Source organism: Zophobas morio, unplaced genomic scaffold (genome assembly GCF_036711695.1).
Source record: "Zophobas morio isolate AGI-343-1 ecotype UQ-CSIRO unplaced genomic scaffold, CSIRO_AGI_Zmor_V1 ptg000058l, whole genome shotgun sequence".
Classification (NCBI taxonomy): domain Eukaryota; kingdom Metazoa; phylum Arthropoda; class Insecta; order Coleoptera; family Tenebrionidae; genus Zophobas; species Zophobas morio.
In genome coordinates, this window is record NW_026972163.1 from 553,160 (window position 1) to 578,435 (window position 25,276).

A 25,276-nucleotide genomic window follows, 5' to 3' on the forward strand; every position below is an offset into this window, starting at 1 on the left:
TTAGTAATTTTGTCAATTCTTGGATTTTTCGAGTGAGTGGAGTACTTAATTATGTCATTATTATTATCCCATAATAAGCCTAATGTTTTAATGGTATTTTGTTTGTCTAAAGAAATCTGCTCTTGTTGTTGAAGTTCCTCGTCAAAACCGAAATCACATGAATAATTGGAACTTATTTTGTGTAACTCAAAACCTGCCTTAATTAAAATTTGCTTGATATCATTTAATAATTGTGCCGCGTCCACAATATTGGATGAGCCATAGATCAAATCGTCCACGTACATGTCACGTAAAATAATGGTTGCTGCTTCCGGAAAATTTTGCATTTCTAGATTAGCTAGTTCATGCACACATCTCGTTGCTAGATATGACGAACTAGCAAATCCATATGTGACCGTGTTCAGTTGGTAAACCTTGATATCCTCGCCTGAATCATTTCGCCAAAATATTTTTTGATACTTACGATGGTCTGGATGTAAAAGTATTTGACGATACATCTTTTTTAAGTCCGCACAAACGACTACTTTATGAATCCTAAATCTAATTAAAATGATGAACAGATCTTGTTGGAGATTAGGGCCGACTAATAGATTATCATTTATGGATTTATTGTTATCAGTTTTCATGGACGCATTGAAAACAACCCGCAATTTGGTGGTCGTTGACGATTCGTTGTGGACCGGATGATGGCTTAAAAAATAACCGGAATTGTCGGGTTCACATTCGGTCATGTGCCCCAGTGCTAGATAGACCCTCATAAATTCCGAGTACTGCTGAAATAAGTTCCGGTCCTTTGAAAAGCGTTTCTCAAGGTTGTAAAATAGCCTCAAAGCTCTTTCTTTGGAAATACCCAAGCAAGGCGGTTCGTTTATCAATGGGAGCTTTACAATAAACCTACCACTAGTTGCATCCCTTGTAAAGGTTTCCTTGAAGTGTACTTCGCAGGTGTTGTTTACGCTTGAACTGTCTGATTTTTCAGGTAAATTTTCTACTTCCCAGAACTTTCTAATCTGTTTATCTAACGAAATATTTGAAAGGTTACATGAGGTTAAGTTATTTGATGAATTAAACTGATTTAGAACGCCTCCAATTACCCAACCGAACTGGGTTTTTTGTAATGTCGGGCCATTTTTGTTAATTCGGAACTGACCAATGCAAAGTATGTCCCAAAATATTTCGTTCCCTATCAAGAGGTCAACGGCTAGTGACTTATTATAAAACGGATCGGCTAATTTGATATTGGTGGGTAGATTTTGCAATGGTGTAAATGATTGCGCAGGTACGTTACCCGTGATTTCGGGAACAATTAAGAAGTCCAAGTAGGCCTTGAATGAATTGGAAATTGATGAAATTTTTACACTGACTGCTTTACTAATAATAGAAGATTTGCATGCAATTCCTATCAGGGGTAAATTGATTTTGTGTATATTTTTTAACCCCAATTTTTGTACAGCTCGCTCGGTAATAAAATTTGAGACTGAACCATTATCTAGCAAACTACGAAATTTTATGCCTTTGTTATTAGCACCTGTCGCCAAAACTTGTGTGGTTGATAAAATTACATTTTTGCTTAAAATTTGTGCACAATTGCTCATTGTACTTGAAGAGGGTTGTGGCTGCGATTCTATGTGCAAAAGAGTATTATGACGTCTATTGCATTTTTTACAATTGCCGGCGTTGCAGGTCTCGAGTGTATGTCCGCTACGTAGGCAATTCGTGCATAAATGTCGTTTTTTTATTTCATTTAATCTGCGATCCACGTTAAGACCTAGGAAACTCTGACAAAAAAAGATAGTATGCGATTGTTTGCAGTAATTGCAAGATATTTGACTATGTTCGTTTCTGTTTACGATATGACTGGATGGCTTATTGTACTTAGCATTGAACGGAAATTTGGGTTTATTTGGAACGTTAAATTTATTACTAAGAAATGTCGCTTCAAATGATTCGAACATTTGACAACGTTGTGTCAGAAATTCAAGAATGCTTGTTGTTGTGGGAATGTCTTTGGACAATGTACCTTCCCATGCAATAGTTGTGCCGTGATCAAATTTACAAGAAATTAAATGAATAAGAAGATCATCCCATTGATGTACGGGACGTCCAATTCCCTCTAATGCCTTAAGATTCGAATTGACTATTTGCAAAAGGGTTCTGAGCGATGCAGAATCCTTTGGATTAATGTTGGGCAATGAAAATAACGAGCGCACGTGATGCTGACTGATCAGTCGGTTATTTTCATACCTTTCCACGAGTAACGCCCATGCTGCCGCGTAATTATCGGTGGACGGTGTCAAATGGCTAATTGTTTTTTGTGCTTCGCCCGATAAAGTACCTTTTAAGTAGTGAAACTTTTGAATGGCATTTAAACTGGTATTATTGTTAATTAAAGATTGAAAAGAATCTCGAAAACTAAGCCATTCAGTAAAGGAGCCATCAAACGTGGGCAAACAAATTTCAGGTAGCTTGACCGGAAGCGTTTCGTTACGGTCTGATGACGAATTCGAGTTAGGTACTGACTCCAAAGCCCCGGCGGCTTGGATTAAGCTTTCTGCATTACTCACAGCTTCAAAATATTTATTTTCGAATTCGGTTGCTTCGTCGTCTTTGACTTGTATTTCGTCCACAGTGGATATTTGCACTTCAATGTCTTGATATTCGCGTAAGCAAGGTTCGATTGATGCTAACCGCCTTTTTAATTCTATTGCCTTTTTAACGTTTCGAGGGTCTGCTATGAAATTGTTAAACTTTGTCAAACGCGTTTTGAGAGCAGCCCGTTTGGCTATTAAAGTTTTAATATCGTCCAACATTATGAGGAAACGAACTGACGAGTAATTGATTATGACAAAACGTGAATAATAGGATAGGAAACAAGGAACTGACCTGAGACCTCGTATACTTGATGTGTTGATGTTTTCTTGTCCACTAGGTTGGGCTGATGATTTTCCCCTGGAGTGGCTAGGAGTGATGCGTTGATTTTTTGCACTTACTCGCGTGTTGCACGAATTCGTAGCACACCGTTATGCTTATTTATCCGGCTCGAAGGACCATTTTATGTTGGACTCGTGAGCGTTTTCACGAGCCGTAAAGAAATGAAAAAAGGGGTAAACTTAAACACAAGTTTATTCTGTGACGTCTACATGCAAAATCCCCCTGTCGTACCTAGCGTTCCGCTCTCTTCATCCCTCTCCCATTGGGGGTGGACGAGCATGCGCACATGATCCTAACAAAAATGAAGTTTTAAAAATTGACATTTTTTACGAAGGTATATTGAGTTGTGGATCGACAAATCGTAATTGCCCGGAATGAACTTGCGTTCTTTCCAATATTTTATCAAAAAGATAAGAGACTATGGACAAAACAAATGTAATGAATACAACGTTATTCGTTCATTTTAAGTAATCCAAAAGATCTCAAATATGGAGTAATATGATCACCAAAAGGAACATTTGTAACAAATCTAATGCAATTATTTTGAAGTTTCTGAAGTTTTGCCTTGTCAAGTTAGGCAAGGACCATATAGTTAAGTGGTCGCAATAATTAGGGCATGATGGAATCAACGAATTTAGGTATAAGTAAAAGTTTGATTGTTTCATTTAGAATATGTTTTGAAGGAATAAGTTGGCTAAATTTTAAGTAATACTCTCTACAGATATGAGACACTTGGAAGGAAAGAAAATGTTAAATCAGAATGGAGAATAGCCTCAAGATTTTTAACCTTGTCTACATACTATATTTTTTCGTTAATATCAGTAATGTGAAGGCCGATATGCTTGAAAGTTTACTTGATGTGCCAAACAAGATATTGTGGCACTTTTTGTATTGATCAATAAAGGATTTGATGATGTCCATTTATAAATCTCGTTTAAGTCATGTTTAATCCGTTCTTGAGCACGTAATACTTCACAGTGGAGGCAAACTTAAAATAATTGAATATCGTCAGCGAATTGATGAATGATGAATTTTTCAAAACTTTGGCATATAAACAATGTCACCTATAAAAACTGAAAAAAGTAAAGGACCTAATTTGGAGCCTTGAGGAACCCTATTGTTAACATTGCACTTAACCAACAGTTGTATTTAAACGACCGACTTGTTTACGATTGTATACCTAAATAGCTTCTGAACCAGTCAAAGTTGGAATTACAGATACCAGAGTTTCTCTAGTAAACAGTGTATGTTCAATGAGTCGAACGCTTTGGTTAAGTCCAATAACGTGACAGAAGTTAAATTTCCTAAATCTATATTGCGAGTTATATGATCTGTTAATGACGCAAGTGCAGTAGCGGTACTGTGACATTTATGAAAACCTGAGTGAACCGATGGTATGACTTTTTTGGAATTAATAAATTCACTAAGCTGCTAATAAATAACAGATTTAGCAATCATCAAAACAACATACCGAATATTAATGGGCACCATGTCATTCAAAGAAATTTATTCTTTTTTAGTATGAGAGTTACGCATGAAGTTTTCCATAATTTGGGAACATAGTCATTTGCAAAACTGAAGTTAAGGATGTGTGTCGAGGGGGCATTAACAAATGGCAAAGCAATTCTCAACAGCAATACCGTCATATCTAATAATAGAAGGTTTTAATTTCAGTATTGCTTCTTCAATTTTCCCTACACCCACAGATGAAAATACAAAATTACTGTCATTAGAGAAACTTGTACAGTTAATGTAATAACGAAAGCTAGATGTTGCAGTGACCGCGGGAACAGAATTAGTAAAATTGCTGTTAATCTGGTCAGCATTAGCTAGTTGAGGAGGTATGGTTTCATTATTTTTACTTGCTACTATATTGGAGTTCCGTAAAGTTGTCCAAAATTTTCTTGGATTATTACTTCCCCAGCGTAGCAAAGGACTAATTGTAATCCGTCGGCCGACTCTCTACTTTTACGTTTTCTCGATCTGTCATGATCCCTAGAGGACTAAGAAATAGGGCTCATCCCCACCACTAATTCGATGACGTCACTTCAAAATTGTACATAGTAAATGGGTTTTAAATTGTATACACCAACATAGTCCTACACATGTAGCGTATGACTCCGAATTGAGTTTTTACCCGAAACGTTCAGATTTTTGGAAAAAAAAAATCAAAATTACGAAACAAGATTTTGCAATACTTGAAATCTTCCAGATGGTTTATGTTAGTTGTGATAAGCTGATAAGCATGATAAATTTGTAATCAAAATATATTTACTTATCCCTTCCAAAAAATTGATGACGTCAGCTCAAAAGTTTGCCGAATAAATCCTTTCTAAAATGTGCAAAATTAGTCTGTAGTTGTGATTTATCATTCCATTCATATTTTTTGGATTTGCATATACCGGGTGACTCAAAAAAATTTAATCAGGAACTGCAAGACCGAATGCTTTGAAATCTTGGAGATGTTTTAAATTTATAAGCATGGTAAAATTTTGATTAAAATGTATTTTCTCATCCCCCCTAAAAATTTGATGACGCCGCCACAAAATTTTGCTGAATAAATCCTATCTAAAATATTAGATACCTCAGGGGCGACTTCGTCCAATTTAATTTTTTTTTAATAAGCAATCATAGCAATCACAAAAAAAAATGACATAGATGTCAATGCCAAATAATGACAAAATTAAAAAAAATTAATACTCGTTTTATTTTAAAAAATTTATTACAAAAATGTAATACGAAAAAAATATAATAGGCATGCAGTCGTCACGTTTCCGACAGCGAAGGAAGTACTGTCTTAATTCTTTAGACCAATTTTTTTTACAATTGTGTGTAAAGTTATACGTCATAGGGGCACGTTTCTCTTGCTCTAGTGCAATACTATAAAAAAATCTTAATTCACAATAGTTCCTTTTATGCTGTTCAAGATTCGTCCTACAAAAAAGATTCCAAAGTTTTATTTACAATTCCCAATTTTCTAAGATTGTATGTATAACATGGTTGATGAAATGTAGCTGTATAATTAACACATATCACTTCTTTCTTAATTACTGGTCTTTAAGCGTAATATAATTGAAATTAATAAGCCCGACTTTTGATCTGTATTAGCGTCAATCATCTTAAAACCTTTCTAACCTTTCGGCTTTTTCTTCTGCTCTCATTTAGCGAATCTCCTCATCTTCATTTACGAACCCATTGTAACAAAAAAACATGACATTTTTGTGTACATGAAGAAAAATATCATAGAAGCTAACATCAAATTTAAATTTACCTTTGAAATATACTAGTCATAAAAAGTTTTGAAATCAGAATATAAATTCTAAATAACGTTTTACATTTAAATACATCACACGATTCTTGGTGAAGATAAACAGAAAAAAAAAATGTAACTAACTTTAAATCCACCAAAAAAAAAAAAAGTTTCCGAGAATATTTGCCTAAAAATTCGCTAACAAACAGATGGAAACGGAAAATCGATATTTTCACTCCATGTATTGGGGAATGTCCAGAAAACGAGAAATGAAAGTTTGATAAAAATAACCCTACTACTCTACGTTTGGAAATTAAGAACATTCTAAAGTTAATTTAACCGAAACTTCAATAAACATTTACCAACAAACACAAACATTGAAAACCACTGTTTTCAATCAAAATGATTGAAACGTTTTGTTGATTCAATGAACTTCTTTTAGTTGTAGTTACGTATGTCCCAAATGCAAAAATGTTTTCAAAACAATTCTGAAATTTAAAAGTGTTACAAAACAATAATGATAATTGCCTGAATAATATTACTAATTGCAGTGATGCGCAAAACGTAAAGACTGTCCGTAATGCAATGATATAAAAATCAAAATTGGATTTAATTTTTAAATACGTAATTAACATTTAAGTGATAAAAACTATTAAGTAGATATTCCAAATTATTTCAGACCAAAAAAACAGTTTTAAAGAATAAATATCTATCTATCAATAGATACAGCTACTTCTCCCTTAATATCCGTATTTTTATATCAATTTAGAATAAAAGAACTGAAGAAATAAGGCACAATACATTGAATTATAGACCGATATATAAAACCTAAAAGCAACACTTACCCTTTAAATCCTAATTTCCTTTCGTTCCGCGCCGATCCCTGCAGACTCCTTCCTCATGGGCACATCACAACACTTACCCTTCACTTTAAGTCCGAAACCAAGTTATTTTTAACAAAAATAAACCACTTAAACTAATTTACACAAGCTCTCAACAAAGTCAAAAGCGACTGCGACCGAACTCATTTGCGTAACACGAAAAATGAACAAAAAATTATCGCCAATGACGATACCATATCAGACATTTCTTGTAGAGTTTTTCTTGACCGGTGCATCACACAATAAATGAATCGTAATTAAAATATTGCAACATTATCTATTAGCAGAACATAATTTTCACGCTGTGTGGATCAATAAGAAATTATGAATGTTACATACAATTGACCAAAAATAAATTAAAAAACTCGATTTAAACATATACGTCCTTCGAAAATATTTTATATTTAGACAGTTAACGACACAACACAGAATTCAGATTTTTTCACCATTTCTGCCAAAATACTCATATGAAATAGGTTCATATGGGGTGTTCCAACGGTCAAAGGGCGCAACATTCAACATTCGCTGCAGTGTAGAAAAAATTCTTCAACGCAATCTAATAGCGGTACAATTTAAAAGTATTTTCAAACATATAGAGTGTTCCATTTAACTTATACAACAAAGCTGTATGTTTACTTTGTAAGTTAGAAAAGTACTGTAATAGAAACCATTTGGCTACTTTCATGTTCTATCAACGTTTCATAATCATAACTCCCAGAATATAAAAAAAATTGGTCGAAGTTTATTTCGGCAGAACTTACCTCGCCCCTGGCAGAAATCCCGTCTCTTTGAAAAATTATGAAATTTGATTTTGCGGTTTTTGTTAAAACGTCGAGAAAACATAAAAGTGGACTCAATTACTATACTTAGCTTACGCTCAGGAAGTAAAAATGCAACGAGATATTTTTTTGCATTAAAAACAATTGTAAGTGTGACCCTCCTCTGTATCCGTTTGCTGTTCTGATCTGAGTGTATGGTTTCTTAGAATAATGCGTTTATATCAATGCAAGATGGAGTCCTCGACAGCAGAGCAGCCAGTAACGATCCACTCTTGCCTTTGATATTTCGATGTGTATGGTTGCTTACACAAAATGATTCAAAAAAAACAATTAATGAAGCAATTTATTTTGTTGATTATATCAAGATTAACTTTAACTTATGGGGATCATCATAAAAAGATAAAATTGGCAAAATTTAATAATTGTGATTGAGGCGCGAAGGAAAATCTCTCTGAAAACTGGAGATTAATTTGTTTGATAAGTTTTGGTGGATGTTTTACTATTCTAGTACAATATCTGTCTCTTGGTATGTAGATGTATATATACTTATATTTCGTCGTTTTGGTTTTACATCTATTTCTAGATACCTCAAAATTCTTTCATTCCAGTGGCAGCTCGTACTCTACTCTACTGGAGGCTTAGTTAATTTATATACACATATGGATGCAAATCTTCTATAAACGTACCTTCTATTTTTTAAAACGCCTTAAATTTCAGCTCAATTCTTATTTTTTTCTGTTTAAAAAATGTTAGACCACTGCATCATTATAATCCACTATGCGTGAGGTCAATATTTAAATTGACCCAACGAATAGCGAATGATAGTTGATTTTTTTGTTCATGTCATGGTACCTACATGGTACGAATACACAACTGACAAATGCGATTTTGACAAAAAAAAGTATTTTATTCGGTTTTTATTTTTTGAGAGGTTATTTTTAGGGGATTTATTGATACCATGGACGAGCCGCCACTGTTTGATTTCCCTTTTATCTTGTAATGTCTGCAAATTTCCTACTTTTTTCAGTAAAAGTAAAGGTATTTTACTGCGTGCCACAACTAAGAACATAAACGTTCAACAAGCAGACCAGGTGAGAACAGTATTGCAACAAATAATGCATCAATACTACTTAGAGAAAAAATCTTTGTTAATTAAATACAAGAGCTAGTTGATTTAGCTGAGAAGCAGAAAACTGAACAAGAGGTCGCTTAAACTAAAGTAACAGTAGGGAAATAATTATTCGTTATCGATTTACACCAAATAAACGTCTCACCTGAAGTCAGATGTCAAGTGTGTAGTAAGAACGATTTTTTTACCTAAAAACACTTGGAATTATGCTTCTAAAAATTTAACTCAGTTTCCACATCGCATCAGAGTGCGAAGAAAAATATTTGTTCATCGAGGTTGTTCTCATGTCGGGCTTGGACATAATGCCGTCAGCAAAACACTGCGAGTTCCTTAAACAAGCCTTCATTGTGTTATAGAGACAGACGAAATAAGATCAGTTGTTACATTATTGATAAAGTGGAAAGAATCTAATGGGTCGGCAAACAGTTTAACACCCACATTTTATGTTGTGGCATCCGCAGAAGGTGGCAAGAGCTAATCTGGCGTCAATTTAATTAGTTTGTTTGTGAAAACTCCATACACACTTTTTTCATTTTAAAATTTAGACACTTTGTCGTTTGTAACAACACGCTTTATGAAGCATAAATTTAATAAAACGTTTCATTGGGATTTGCAGAGTTCCACATTCGTACACTTAATCCCGCTCTCCAGATCTGTGTAATTAGTCGAAATAACTAGTTGATTAAAGGTGGTTTTAAAAAAGAAAGAGTTTAACCAGAGTAGCGATTATATGTTACGTATACAGCGCCAGCGGTCGGGATTAGAGAACTGTTCATTATACTTTTTACTTTTTTCGAAACGGTATTTATATTTAAGTACATCTTATTTTTACGTGGGGTGGGGATTAATAAAGGCAACAGATTTTTTACTGCTTAAATTAATTTTAAAGTATGAAGGTTTGAGATAAATTTCATTATTTTGTACCTAGGGTATGAGTGGGTAGGATGGCGTAACGACACCCCTGGATGGTCAGGCCACCCTTTGGAGATGCGATTTGAGTTCGACAAAGTACGCAACTTTTCCGCCGCTCATCTGCATACTAACAACCTTTTCACCAAGGATGTACAGGTAAATTATAGGCAGTTATAAATACACAAGAATTAACGTGCTCTACTTTTAACTGTTTGTCAGTTTATACCAAAACGAACATATACCTACATTCTGGATGTATACCTATAACGTTCCACTAACTTGAAGTTTTCATTATTAAGAAATTCAGTGCTATTTTAACTCTTATTCACACAGTTTGGTGAATGCGCGCAGTTACAGCAATAAGTACCTATTACATTTAACATATTTAACTTTTCACTTTAAGGCTTTCAAAGATTATTTTGTTGGGAAACACAAAAAAATATATATTCATGATCTGAGTTGAACAATTAAATATTTCTATGAGAAATGGATATTATAATAAAATTGACAAAATAAAATAGTCATAACTACAGAAATACAAGCTGTGCGAAATGTCGTGAACACCCTTAAGGGTACATTATTGAGGGATGCCGATAAATATGAAAAAAATAATAATAAAACATGTCTTTTCGATGTAAATTGCAAGAAAATAATATAAGGGAAATAGTATTTAAACATTACCATGCAGAAAAATGAACTAAACCTTTCAGAATGACTTAGGTACTGTGATAATTGAAGGGTTTAAGTATTTATGTTCAAAACAATCAAATATAATACCTACATAATGATAATAGCTCTAATATAGGTGTAAATTTATTTAATGCATATTTCTCATCTGTAGCAGATAATGTAAGCAAATTATTAGACCCGACACAAATAAACCCATCAGTTGTTGTAACTACAAACATAAAAAGTAAATGTAAGTTCCGGGAATATAGTTTTCTATACGCTTTTCTAGAAGTCGGAGCTACAATTACTTCATTAAATAATGGTCGCAATAAAAATGTTTTTTCACTAGTAGCGTTGAAATGTACCATTATCATGCTTGTCTATGAGTTGTTGTGAATTCGTTTTTCTCTACCAAAGTCAATAATTATAATTTTGATCAAGGTTAATAATGGAAATGCAATTAATCCTTCTTAATCAAGGTCTATAATAAAGACTGAGGTTATTTAATGTTTGACAAAAGAAAGTAGGCCATTATTATTACCAGATTTTTTAAATTTCTTTTACGAGAAGTGCAAAAAGTGCTAACTGCCATAACAGTATCTCGGGAGGGGTACATAATTCACTGTCTGACATATTTCGTGAAAAAATTACATCATCCAAGACAAACATTTTTTAAAATAACCCCTTGAATTTTTGGCGCACGTTTAGTATTATACAAGGTGTTAGGAAATGGTTCCGACAAATTTAGACAGTACCATTCCCTAACACCCTGTGTATTGGCTATCAAGAGGCCTTTTAGGCTCACAGTTTTGTTCCTTGTCTCCACCATTTTAGATTCGTAGGCATCTATTCTTTTCCAGTTCTTCACTTCTTTTTATCTCAGATTTGTCATTGTTGCTTTTCTCCAACTTCTTCCTGCCGTTTATCTCCAAGATATCTTCTTGACCGTTCTTCCATCCTTTCGATATGATTAATTTCCTTGATCTTATTCTGTCAACAATAGGTTCTTGATATATCTGATCACTCAATTTCACTTACTTTTTTCCGATTTATTTTTAGAGCACTTTTCTTCCTATTTCTATCCACTTTCGTATAATGACTTTGAGTTCCTCCATATCTCTCGTTATTAGGGTTACATCATCGCTGTAGCTTATAACCTGATGATTTTTTTATTTTATCGCTTAACCGTCACTTAATATTATAACCCATTCTCATTTTAATAAAATCCTGTTTTTTGTATTCAAGTCCTGTAATTCATATTCACTTAAATTATGCCCTTTTAGTTTGAAATCATTTTTAACACTTGAAAATCTTTTTAAGTTACAAAAGAGATCTATGTATTACGGCACAAATTAGTTATAGAGGCCATTTCATTATTCATTAGTTTTAAAATCATGACTTTTCCATACCTAAATATGTATACAAGGCGTCTAGAAAAAGTAAGGTTGTTGATAGATCAGGTAATGCTATGATTTATTACTGTATCAAATTTTTTGATTTCCTTCGAAATCTTGTTAAAATTATGAATGTTAATGAAAAAAAAAAAACAACAAACGCTTTTACGGTATAGAAAAATACCGGTCTTACAACTTTTAAGTTTAAATATGTATTATTGTATAATTATATTTAAATATTTAAATACATACTTTTTGTTTTTTTGTTGTATCGCCTGAAAAGAAATGACTGAGACTGTTGGCAGTACTGGTTAAACAAAAATGTGAACTTTTCTTGGGTTTATGTTGGCATAACGGAAGTAATTGTGTGACAGATATATCAATCGTGACATATGATAAATTTAGGTTATGTTTTGAATACATTTTGCAAGTTAAAAATGTCATCTATCTATCAATCTTGACAGCTGACAACCGGAAATTGTACAAAACATCATGAATTACCAATTTCAACTAAAAATCCAGTGCCAACGGTCTCAGTCATTTCTGATCACGCGGTATTTTCAACTGACGTTTGTAAGCCTATATAGATATTGTCATGAATAAATCACTGCTATTATGATGTTGTTAAACACAGCAGGAGAACCCAACTTTAAGATCACATATCACCGCCAAAAAGCGAGAAGGAATTTTTTCAATATTTTTCTCGTACTTAACGACATCCCTCGATAATGTACCTTTGGGGCTTTCACGACATTCCGGACATCGTGAATGTTTTATGTGCATTTTTCCCAAGATGGTCAGCCACCGTAGTAATATAATTGCAACCTTCTGCAAATATATTGCGTATTTGAAAATTTTGTTACATTACCAATAATAATCTTTGTAAAGTCAGAAAACTATATCATTATTTTTAAGGATTAAAATTCACAATTATTTTGAGTGAAAACAGTACCTACATTTGTAGATTTAAATTCGATTTTCTGTTTGAAAATTTTCTGTACATGTAATTAGATATTTTGTGTTATCTTTACGTGGTGATAACTAATAATCTCTGATTAGCAGTTGATATTTAACATTATAATACTAAGACATTTTGTAGAATAATAAGGTCTAATCTACAATACACATATGAACTAATTATTCAAATAAACTTCAAATCAACCAACTTATAGTTTTAAAGCATTTCGTACTTTTATGCCACTGTAATATTCACTTTTCATGAACACCCGAGGATAACTTTCTCACGGAATTGTTTAGGTATACTTCACAACAACGACAATTTCGGTCAATCTTGGATAATCCCCATTCATTTTTTTTTTTGTTAACTTAACCCGTATATACCGTTTAGGATCTTTTTAGTAAATCTAGTAATTTAGTTGGCAATTAATTTTGTATATGCAAAGATCCCTAATGATAAATGAAATTTATCATATTGGGTTCAGTTGTAAGGTTAGAAAACCTGACAAAAACTGTAACACTGTTGCCAGTAATTTCACACTTTGTATTTTCATTTTCTATTCCAATAAGTACGAGTCAAAACAACAAACACCAGGTCAAAAATAAACAGTAATAAATTGTACTGTACATAATTAAAAACTAAATGACGAATTCTGTATGCTTACATGATGTTGGAATTTTTTCTCTCAATAGAATATGGAATCCTTTACTCACAAAAATTTGTAAAGCACATTGCAGTGAGATCTAAAACTATGGACTAATGAATATAAAATGATACTAACAATTTATTTACGATCATTATAGACCTGAAGAAGCCAGCAAATAAAGCGGCGAAACGTCGGCAACTTTCAGTTAGCTTGTCTTTATTAAAACAGTGCCCAAAACCCTGATAACTTTCCCAAAATTTGCATAAAAGTATGGATGAGATGATTAAGAATAAAATGATACAACATCAAATAAAATAGTCATTTAAAGAATGTTGTTTCAATTAAATAATTTCTGAAATAAAAAAAATCATCCTCAGGCAAATTACCCTTTACTATTTTATTCCATTTCTGTTATTTCACTAGAAAAATTTGAGTCATCAATATTATCATTTTCATCATCGTCCTCTGATTCTGATTCTGACTCTGGATCAGATTTACCTAGTCAACTAATGAAAGAAGGAATGTCTTCATACGAAAATTTCCCATATGGTTTTTCCAGTCTAGCAAAATAAGTTTTTTACAATGTCCATAAAAATTTGGGAAAAGGGTCCCGAACATTGTTTTGTGATGATCTCTTATCATTGTTTTTCGGATTTAATAAAAAGTTACATCCGTCTAAAGACCCAAATTCACTTCCTGGGTGTAGAATTGTGAATATTGATCCTTCATTTTTAATTTTGGAGGGATTACTGTTTAAATCTGGTTCGTACACTCAACGGCGAAGTGATCCTGAAACATTTCGGTAAATCTAAGTTTCGTCGAGGCACACGAATGCTAAACGCTCACAAGAATTTTGAAGTTGGAGGAATTTCCTCAAAAAAATAATTTTTCTGCGGCAACAGGTCTTCGTTCACCTAAAATTTTGCAACCGTTTACTTTCCTATGTTTCTAACCCATCGATTTGAATATTTTGTACAAGGTTGTTCGCTCCTCCTTAAATTCCAAATGTTTTCGCAAATCAGCCAAAAATCACATCGGTTGTAAAGTATTCAATTTTTCCGTTGTATTGCCAAATGGCAGGACTTTTCTATAAATCATAATTTGAAAAAGTGTCAGTGAAGTTTTAAAATTTTAGTCTTCTGTGATGACAATTTTTTATGCAGTTCTGAGCTATAAACATTTGTTAATTAAGAAATATTTAAAAGCTTTAAGAGTCATAGAAAATATGTTTACTATACCATCATTAACTCTTCACGCTTAACTTGGGGACTATCTCTCTTGATTTGCAAATAGCACCTTTTTTGTTGTAGCAACATAATTTTTGGCATTTTAAATTTTAATGACAGAAGTCAGAAATGTTGCAACTTGATAACATGATTTCTCAATAACAATGTGGCAAATCAGCCTTAAGTAAACGTCAGTCTCACGCATTGACAAACCGTTTTGCCAATGAATCAGTTTATCCAACATGAAGAAAAAATGCATAGCTAATTTTTGTCTAAAAACATCCTGAACGGTTTATACACACGAATGAAAGTGATTTTTTGTTAATAAACTACTGGTCTCTGAAAGGGATTCTAATTTATTTTATGTATTTTCTAAATGTATGAGAAAATTAACTTTGTTCAGTTGAAGATGCCCCTAGTGAAAACCTCAGTTCCGATGTTTGTAGTATAACGTAAATCTCTGTATCTCAACATTTGGTTTTGTATTTGTCCCTGTTTATAATTTTAGTTTTTATTGACCTACGCCTCTGTATTGATTTTTATTACCAAAAATGCTGCAAAACTTTAATTCCATTATTTATTCATTCTTTGACGAAAATTTACGACAGTAATAGATATTTCATGTTGTACTGTTATAAGTTTTCCGATCATTAGATCGTGTTCAAAGTTAATATTTTTATTCTGAGAATTTTCTACATAAAGATAAATAGTGCTCTTGAACTCAATTTATTTTTTAATAAAAGTTTTTGTCGGTCATTGAATAAATGTTAAACTACGTACTATTTGATAAAGCAATAAGCATAAAACCCAAAGACGCTTTCATATAACGTATTAAAGTATATCTTTTCCAGTCAACGATTTGGAATTCTGGTTGTAGTCGACTTCAGAGTTATCCATTTACATCTATAGAGAAAATTTAATAAATTTATTTTTGTTGTCAATCCGTAATTACTAAAATGAACTGAAATTGATTTATAAAATACTAATATAATATTCTACTAAATTTCACTTGAAAATCCGTGCGATAAAACTTATTACGTTTTAGTACGTAAATTCGTATAGTCAGTCTCAATTATATCCATTATATTCCAAAAGGTGAATGTGCGTTTAAAGGTACATTCTTGTATTGTAAATTCCGCACATTTGAACAATATAGAAAAAAAAGTGTGGTGTCGTGACTTCTAAGGAAGGCAAAGGAATCGTCAATATTTTATTATAATTTATAACTGTAAGATACTTGAAATTTTTGCTTTGTAGTTTGGCAGGCTGTACATATACAACAAAATTTCATTATGGATGACAAAATTGTAGCACCTTAAGTGTAACGCAATCTGATTTTTTATTGCTTAAATAAATAATATACATATGTACAATGAAAAAACTGCATTCTTTCAAGGCATCAATCTACACGCTTTGTTAATACTGTTATCACAATTGAAAAGATGCGAATAACGTCATCAATTCATTATGTATGAAGCTAACACAATTCAAAATTCAAATCGTCCGAGGTGTAGGGTAAGCAGTGCTCCGTTTGTTTTCACGAAGGACGTGCCACTGCGATTCATTATTCATGATCAAAAAAAATTCTTTAAAATAATGCTGCTTAGCGTTTATAAAATTTTAATCTTTTTTAGTATGATCGAAGTATTAGTAAGTAAATTTGTTAATTTTTACGTCGAAACTGTGTGCATGTAGAACTGAACAGATCGATTCAATATAGAAACACAAATTCTTATATTTCTATGTAAGTTCTGTTGACAAACAAATTTGTTTGCTGTGTATGTAGCAATGAAATCAAAGTGTAAAATCGAATGTGATATTTTTCTAACAAAGTTGTTTTCTTCGCTGCAGGTGTTCTCGCATGCCCGAGCATTTTTCAGTGTGAACGGAAATTTATTCAACGGTGAGCCTGTTCATTTTTCGTACATGCCGGACCTGGTTTTGGAACATGCCCGTAATGTCACGATCAAACTCCACCACCGTCTCGGCCGATTCCTCAAACTTCAACTATACTTTGCTTCACGATGGATCTTGCTCAGTGAAATCTCTTTTGACTCCGGTAAGCGTCTTTAATCTTCCAACCATCCATAATCAGCCGAGTGACTTATTGTTTTACTACCGAATCCATTTTGCAAACGATAAAATGCTAACATTAATCTCTATCAAATAAATCAAAATGTCGCACGCAAAATGAACTACAGTATCGACCTCGGAGAGGCTACGCGTTCTTTAGCGAGCTGCAAAACTCCAATTAATGATACAGCCGAGAGAACATTTGACCAGACAAAATTGCGAATTTGATGAAAATATAATCCGAAATTGTTAAAAATGTTTGCCGAGTCGGTAATTAAAAGCTGCTTGACTTTAAATAAAACGAGAAGCTGGGAATTAACCAGTGGAATTTAGGAATCCATTCTTTCGTTGTCTTTTTTCCTTTTTAATAACGACGAGCTAAAATCGTAATACTTTTTTCGGTCTCTGAAATTCCTACTTTCTAAATGTTATTTCAGTGGTGATAACAGGCAATTTTACGGAGACGACGGAGGACATACCAATTCCAGACTCCGGCAAGGAATATCCGTTACAGAGAGATGAAGTTAAAAGTACGTCCAGTAAAGTAAATCGTAATACTACTGGAGTTTCCACAAAAACCGGAACTAATGAAGAACCTAAGCACTACATTGGTTTCGTTATTGGTGTCCTTACGGTTGTAATATTGATCCTCGTAGCAGCGATTGTGTTTATCGTGTTTCGAAATCAACGACTCAAAACGACCACAGGGCTTACGGCCGTGCCTAGATTGGAGAAACGAATTGAATCCGACAAGGTAAGCAAGCTACTTATGAAGTTATACACATCTTAGGTCCACGCTGCCTTTTTTGTTCCTTTCATTTTTTTTATTCATAAAGATAATCTTCTACCGTTTGAAACACTCGTATACCATTTATGCAGCGTGTCACACTATTATTAAACACTATGTTTGACTTGAATTATTATAAGATATATAAAATTGCTGTGTTGTAAAGATAACTGTGGGCATAACTTTTTAGAATTCATCAAAAATTATTTAAGATGATATTTAAAGTTTATTAAAATATGTATATTAAACGTGGAATATAATAAAAAAAGTTTCTGTTGCTAATATTAAAATTATATAATATAATATAACAATAAGATTTTTTTCGTAACTCCAAAATTCTGAATCTCTCAGTATCATATAAATTTCGCCGTCAGAAATCTAAGGGGCGAACAAAATCCAGTTCTTAACGTTATATAGCTATTGACGAATGGCTAATTTCATGTTTCCTCGATATTTCCTACCTCCTAAAATATAAAAAGTGGATTTCCCCTTTCCGTCTATAACTTATCCCGTCGTGTGCCCGTCTGTCTTGCGAACTATCAGATGGATTGTTGTGAAATTTTAGGCGTATTTTAACAAAATCGTGTATATGCTAAAACACTAACTAAAATGTGATAGCGTTATACCAAATACATATTTTGCTAAATATGATAAACCCTATCTAAAATGTAAGTAGCATGGATCGATACCTTTGGTTTATTAATCCAACATTACTTTAAACCGGGTTGCCTTAAAATTTAGTACTCGCTGTAAGGTTACCTTGCATATGGTCACATGCTAAATTCCTATTCAAAATTTGTCTGCTCATTTTTCAAAAACTTTGCAAACATTTTTGTAAAGTCAATCTCTTTTGAAAAACGTGATTCCTCGTACAGTCCCTATTGTTTAAAAGTGATGTGTGAAAAAAAGGAATGCAAATTTATCGTATTGATTAAATAAAAAAATGGAAAAAGAAAATACCAGGCGATTTTAAATTTCTGCTCTAGTTACCCACGACGCTTACATCAGCTGTGAAACGTGTTGCTAACTTGAACTGGAACGGTGTATTTTGAGTTGCCTGAATCTTTGGCGTTATTTCAAAAAATTGATCGAATATTATATAGAACTTACCTCGCCCCTGAAGTACCATAAATCATATTCAACTTTTTCGAAAAATTACATGGTTTGATTTCGCGAATTGTTTTTTTTTTAAGAATTCCTATAATTTTAAATAAAGATATGTATGCAATGTTCAAGTAAATGCGAAGAATCTTACTATGCGTATGTTTCAACTGAGTATTTCCTTTACAAAATTTTGCGATGACGTCATCAACACTTTTTCAAAGACACGTACTAATAATAACAGTATTGCATCTATTTCTAAATTTTCGGGAAAATTGAATGGGCCACTTCTGGTTTAATTAGTAAAATAAATTGACTCATTCATTAGTTTTTTTGAATCACTTGTAAATCAATGTCCTGTATAAGCAATTCTAAACAAATTGCAATACAATGTAATATATTTCAGACAAACAACCAATGGGAAAACATGTTTTCCTAGTGTTTCATTACATACATACATAATTTCGACTGGTTAAGTTTATACTTGGAAGGAATTCAGTGTTAGTGCGTTTCGATCACAAGCATTTCCGTTAAAAGGAAATCAAATTTGATTGTTTTTATCTCCTCAAAAGAGAGCAGAAGAATAATTTCATTAATTAAGTTACAGTGGAGCAAAACGGGTCGAAGTCAATGTGAATCGTTGTCGATTTAAAAAATTTGGTCGAAAGTTATTTCGACCGAACTTCCCTCACCTCAGAAGTACAATAAAACATGCAGATTTTTCAAAAAATTACAAAATTTGATTTTGCGAATTTTATTTTTTTTGAGAACCCCTGTAAGTTAAAATAAATATATGTGTGAGCACTATGCGTATGTTCCAAGTCAGCTTTTCGTCTACAACATTTTGTGATGACGTCATCAACACTTTTGCAAGGATACGTAGGTATATCAATATGGATAGGGGCGCTGTAATACTATTAATAATATTATTGTTTTCCCAAGTTTTCGGGAATTGGAATGAGCCGTTTTCGATTTTATCAAGAAAATAAATTGACTCATTCATTAATTTTTTGGCTCATTCCTCTATAAGCAGTTCTAGAAAGTATGAATGAAATGATAAATCATCAACATAGACTCATCATATTTTGTACATTCTCGATAGGAATTATTGGACAGAATTTTGAGATGACGTCATGAATTTTTTGAGGGAATAAACAGATATATTTTGATTATAAATTTACCATCTTTTCGATAACTTTAATATGTGCAAGATTTCGAAGCATTCGGTTTTACACTTTCTGATTTGTTCAATAAAATAAATTGACTCATTCATTTATATTTTGAGACCCATATATAAACAATTCGAAAAAACATGAATGGAATGAAAAATCACAAATAAAGACTCAAATTTTGCATATTATTGAGATAGAATTTATTCGGCAACATTTTGAAATGGCGTCATTAATTTTTAGGGGGTCGTAAATGGATAAATTTAGTTAACGATTCACCATGTTTCCGATACACTTAAAATGTTTACAAGGTATCAAAACGTTCAAAATTAATTTGGAAAATGTTATACAATTTTTTTTTAGTTAGCGTTTTACTATCTAAGTACATAATATATCTACAAAATTTGATAGCAATCGGTCCGGGAGTTTTGAAGATTATCTGTCTAATAAAAATCCACACAGACAGATAGACGGAAACGGAAAACTATTTTTTTCGTACTCTAAGGGTCATGAAACGTCGATAAAACATGAAAGTGGCAAGCGGCCCGATGAACTCGACTAATATACTTCCTTATCTTACAAGCCCAGGAAGTCAAAAGTTGGATTATTCATAATTGATGCCCACAAGATTTCAAATGCCCAAAAAATCATAGAAGATCTTTTATTTATAACAATTGAAATCATGAATACCACACTTAATTTACAATAATTGTTGGAGATGTTAAGCCCTCGTAAGTTGTCGATAGTATGCACAGGTTTTTTGAAGGGCGTCAAATCTGGTGTGGTCATTAATCAAATGGTCATCATAAAATTCCTTTAATAAATTTAGCGTCATTTGAGCTGTATGAGCTGTTGCGCCGTCATGTTGAAAAGAGCCTAAGCGTCATGGGCAACTACAGCAGAAATACAGAAAATAATAAAGTATTTTGTTCAGAGTAGTTCACTGGTATTATAAAAATAATACCAGACAAAAACAATTTGACTTTTTTTAAGAATTATTAAAAGTTAAGACCAAAGAAAACAACCTTGCAAGCAATACTATTTTGTAAGAAATTTTAAGCCGAAATTCTGTAGCCTGTTGAGACTAGTACCAATTGATATCAAATGGGTCAATAGTTTTTCATGGTTTCTTTAGTCGAAGAAATAAACGTTTGGACTATAGTGACGTTTTTCACAGTGCAAAGCCAGAATTTGGTCTCTAAATCTGTAAAGAATTCAGTATTGGATGTAAATATGTAATATTATTCCAATTAGTTTACCGGTTTTTTAATTTGTTATTTAATAACAGTAACACATAAATAATAAATAAGTGTCGGGTTACAAGTATTCCATGTTCGTCTGAATAAACAATGAAATTTTGTCGTTAAGATACGTTATTATTTTATGTGAGCTTCAGTCAACAAATTATTTATTTATGACAGTAGATATCATAATCAGTAACCTCTCATCGTATATTTGCTTATTGCTAACCGCTGTCTACCTAACTTAGTAAACGTAGAAATTTATAATTTATTTTTTACAGAACTGCTGCGTAAAGGACCGATTTAGAAACATTTTTTGCATGTTTGGTTTCTTCTCTTAAGGTTGTCGTCTTCTTTGTTTTTATTTATATCATACAATCATACAAACAAACAATATTTTATTCCATGAACGTTGTTAGCAGAATAACGTACGTCGAGTAAGTGAAACAACAAAAATGCTGCAAAATATGTTGTCGTTTTTTATCATTTTTCTTAGTGACACACCGCTCATCAATATTTATGCATCATACACTTCGCGTTTTTTTTTTTTCTCTTTCCATAGACTGTGTTCCAGAGTGCGACATTTACTTGGTGTTAGATTTGTGAAAGACTCATCCGATATATCTCCGTAACTCGTTCAGCATCGTGTTCAAGGAAAATGAGAGCACCTAAAAGTCATTTTTTACGGCAAACTCAGCAAAACGGAATTAATGTGGCGAAACTTTATATTGAAAAAGTAGTTACCCAATCGAAGTTCGACAAACAAACATGATTATAAAGTCAAGCAACGCTAACGTGTTTTATGTTCTGTTTTCTGTTCTTCGTAGATGGCAATGGAAGACTGCGACAAATCAGCACTTTACGTTGAAACTTGCGAGACAAATCTCTACGCTCGTCAGACACACGCAAATAGCCCCGACTACACAGGTAAGTGATTCACAGATGTAGAAATTTAGTAGAAATAATTTGTTTGATTTTGCTAAAGTTAAATTTTTTAAACTATTTTCGACGACTTCTAGCTTAAAAAGAAGAAGCTGGAGCAATTATTTAAACATGTGTTGTGATAAATGCAGGTTTGCAAAAAGACAAGTAAATTTTGTAATAATATGAGAAATCAATATTTTCCCATACTTTGCGAAAATGAAATTCCAAGGAAGTTTACTGTTGGAAGATAACTGATAACTCAATTTGCAACACACCTCCAAATGTGGAGGCAGCTGTGAAAGCAATAAACGGTCATTCTCGAGCGAGAAACAATTGCCATCCGAGTTTTTATACTTCTTTTTATACTAACTGTATTAAATACGTGTGTGGAGTGATATTACAAACGGCTAAAAGATCAAGTTTTATGTATTTTAGATTTTACAACCCATTTTACTTTTACGAGAACAAAAAACTTGGTTATTTTGGAGAAATAGATTTGTAGAGGAGGGTATGGAATAGGTAATTCCAAATGAGGTAACACCGTATTATAAATGACTCACTAATGGCATTTACTAATAAATATCGACACAATTAAGTATATATTTTGCATGTGCAAAGACTAGTATAAAAGAATTATAATTTAGTACACAATGCAGGACAATTAATTTTTCGCATGTTATCCCTAATTCAGTAGTAGCAGTTTTAACAACATGATAGAGACTTTATGTGACAAAAATTTCCTGCTGTGTTATTATTAACTCACACACAATGAAATTAAACACATTATTTGCGATACGATGGAAGTTTAAAAATTATCAATATATGAAATTTTAAGTTACTAGATGCGCACTACAAAGGGAACACAAAATGGGAAATAAATTAGTGGTTAAGAAAGTCTGAAACTGTTACATTGGTAATATTGAGGGTGAAAACCACAGGTTTTCATAATTCTACTTGGTTCTGTTAACTTGCCTAAAAAGCATTAATCGTAGCTTAAGGCAAAATTGTAAGATTATTTTTGTTTATTTTCGAGCATATTGCTGGCACAAAGATGTAACACTTAGAGGGAACAATCTTGATGCAACTTGTTGTTAATTTTTTTTCCTCTAGATTTTCTCTTTTCTCTTTTGTCGACAGTGCATAACTTCTAGAATTTGCAAGAGTAGGTCGCCCATTTCCGTCTGTTTTCTGTTAGTGACTTTATTAAACCCTACTAAACATTTTATGACGTCTTCCGAGTTTTTGTTAAGTATATTCAAGTGATTCCCATTTTTAACTTTATACATTATGTTTTTAGAAAAACTCTAAATTATGCTAAAAAGTTTTACAAGTCACTTTAAAAACTACAGAACTGAAATTTTGTATACGACGAGGCCATCTTGAAAATTTGTTAAGTAAATCTCACTTATTTAAGGTCTAATAATATATACATATTTTAGAATTGTATATACAGAATGTCCCAAAAAATAATGAATTATTCAAATTATTTTTGATTAAATCACCAACGGTTTAGCTAAAGCTAAAAAACCTTTATTTTACTCTTTAAGATTGTCTTAAAAACAACAAAATTTGCAGAAGTAAGTTTTATAATTTATCTAAGAAACTGTATTTGTGTATCAAGACCGACGAAAATTGTCTAAATAACTTTTAAAGCTTTGTGAAGTCAATAGTCACTTCCTTCACTTAACCATAATTTCAGACTGCAATTGTGTTCTTTATTTAACCCTTGTAATGTTTGTATTTGCTTCTGGAATGGATCATTGCAAAATTTAGACTGTTCATGTTCGGTGTTTTACATGTGTAATTTGCATAAATGGAGTTTTTACTGCTACTGTGACAATAATTTTTGCTATTAAATGAAATATGTATGTTGCGTGATAAACTGGGGCTTGAAGTATATGGGATAAATAAAAAGCTTTTTAAAACATCGTCAACAAAGTACTTGAAATAAAATATTTGTTCTATTATTTAGTTTCTTTAAAGTTTCAACCATTGAAATTAAGAAATTCTAAATTTTGTAAATTACAAAAATTGGGAACAATATTTAATTGGCTATGATTTAAAGCGGCGGTAATAAATATATTACAGTTTAGGACAGTATGAAAATACAGTTTGTATGTGCAATAACATATCTGCCGATAAAATATTAACAGTAAATAGTATGAGAATAGAGAGTAAACTATCTTGAAACGGGCAGCTCGATGAGTATTTGAATGGCTGAAAATCCAGTTGGATAGTAAAAAGAATAAATGGGCAGTTACGCGTAATCAGTTATTAGATCATCAATCTGCCAGAAATATTTGTGTTTTCATTTAACATAAATTAAACAGTTAGTAAAACGAAAACTAATAATAAATAGATATGTACTGTAAAAAAAAATGCCTGATGCGGTATCCATGAAAATTAATGTGAGAGAGAAACGCTTGAGAGCGAAAATTGATTCAGTGTTCAATAATTTATTGATATAGCTAATATTACGAATTTGGATGAAATAAAAAAATAAATACATTGCTACGAAAATAATTTGTTTTTTTTTTATTCGAAATATAATTTCAATTAACATCAACAAAGCAAAGATGTACGACGCCTTTGGGTTTTCTAGTATGTACATTACTAGTAATTCATCATCGCCGATGGCGGCGTTCGAACAGTCTGGAAGCGGTTCGCCGAAAGTCTCGTTGCCGCAATCCAGAACAACGTAGAAGCAATGATCGCGAACTCTCCAGAAGGAACGCGTGGCTGTTAAAGTAGGGACCACCGTCAAAAGCGAGCAGTCTAAACAAATCTATTCCAGTCGATTAATGAGCACAAGTTAAGTTGAGCTGTATAGTTAGTTGTATAGTTGCGTATTATCGAGAAATAAATTGTTGAGTTTTGCCCCTGCCGACTTAATTTCAATAAAGTTTAACAGTATGGTAAAAATAGAGATAAAATAACGCTCAACTTTTACCGAACGTTGAAAACTGGCCAATTATTTCTTCGAGTAAGTTTTGTATTGTCGATGTAAATGTTGTAAATAACTAAACAATTTTTTTTATACTACTAGCTAAATTTTGCTGCCACAATTAATTTAATTACCGGAAAAAAATTAAATACTGCTCATATGAATTAACAATTGCCTAATGTTCGGATAGTTAGGAATGCGCTTCAATATTTAGTTCCACATTAAATACATTCAATCTGTTAAAAATTTCAGTGCTGCAATG

At 32.4% G+C, this 25,276-nt stretch overlaps 1 protein-coding gene across 1 annotated transcript in view; it reads left to right on the top strand.

Annotated features, from left to right (window-relative positions):
- Positions 1 to 25,276, top strand: part of LOC135143289 (discoidin domain-containing receptor tyrosine kinase B) — a 247,657-nt gene that overhangs the window by 183,598 nt on the left and 38,783 nt on the right. The window contains exons 7-10 of the mRNA XM_064075159.1: positions 9,899 to 10,038; positions 16,627 to 16,834; positions 17,286 to 17,602; positions 21,974 to 22,073. Coding sequence (XP_063931229.1) covers positions 9,899 to 10,038; positions 16,627 to 16,834; positions 17,286 to 17,602; positions 21,974 to 22,073 — 765 coding nt within the window. The remainder of the gene's footprint in view (positions 1 to 9,898; positions 10,039 to 16,626; positions 16,835 to 17,285; positions 17,603 to 21,973; positions 22,074 to 25,276) is intronic.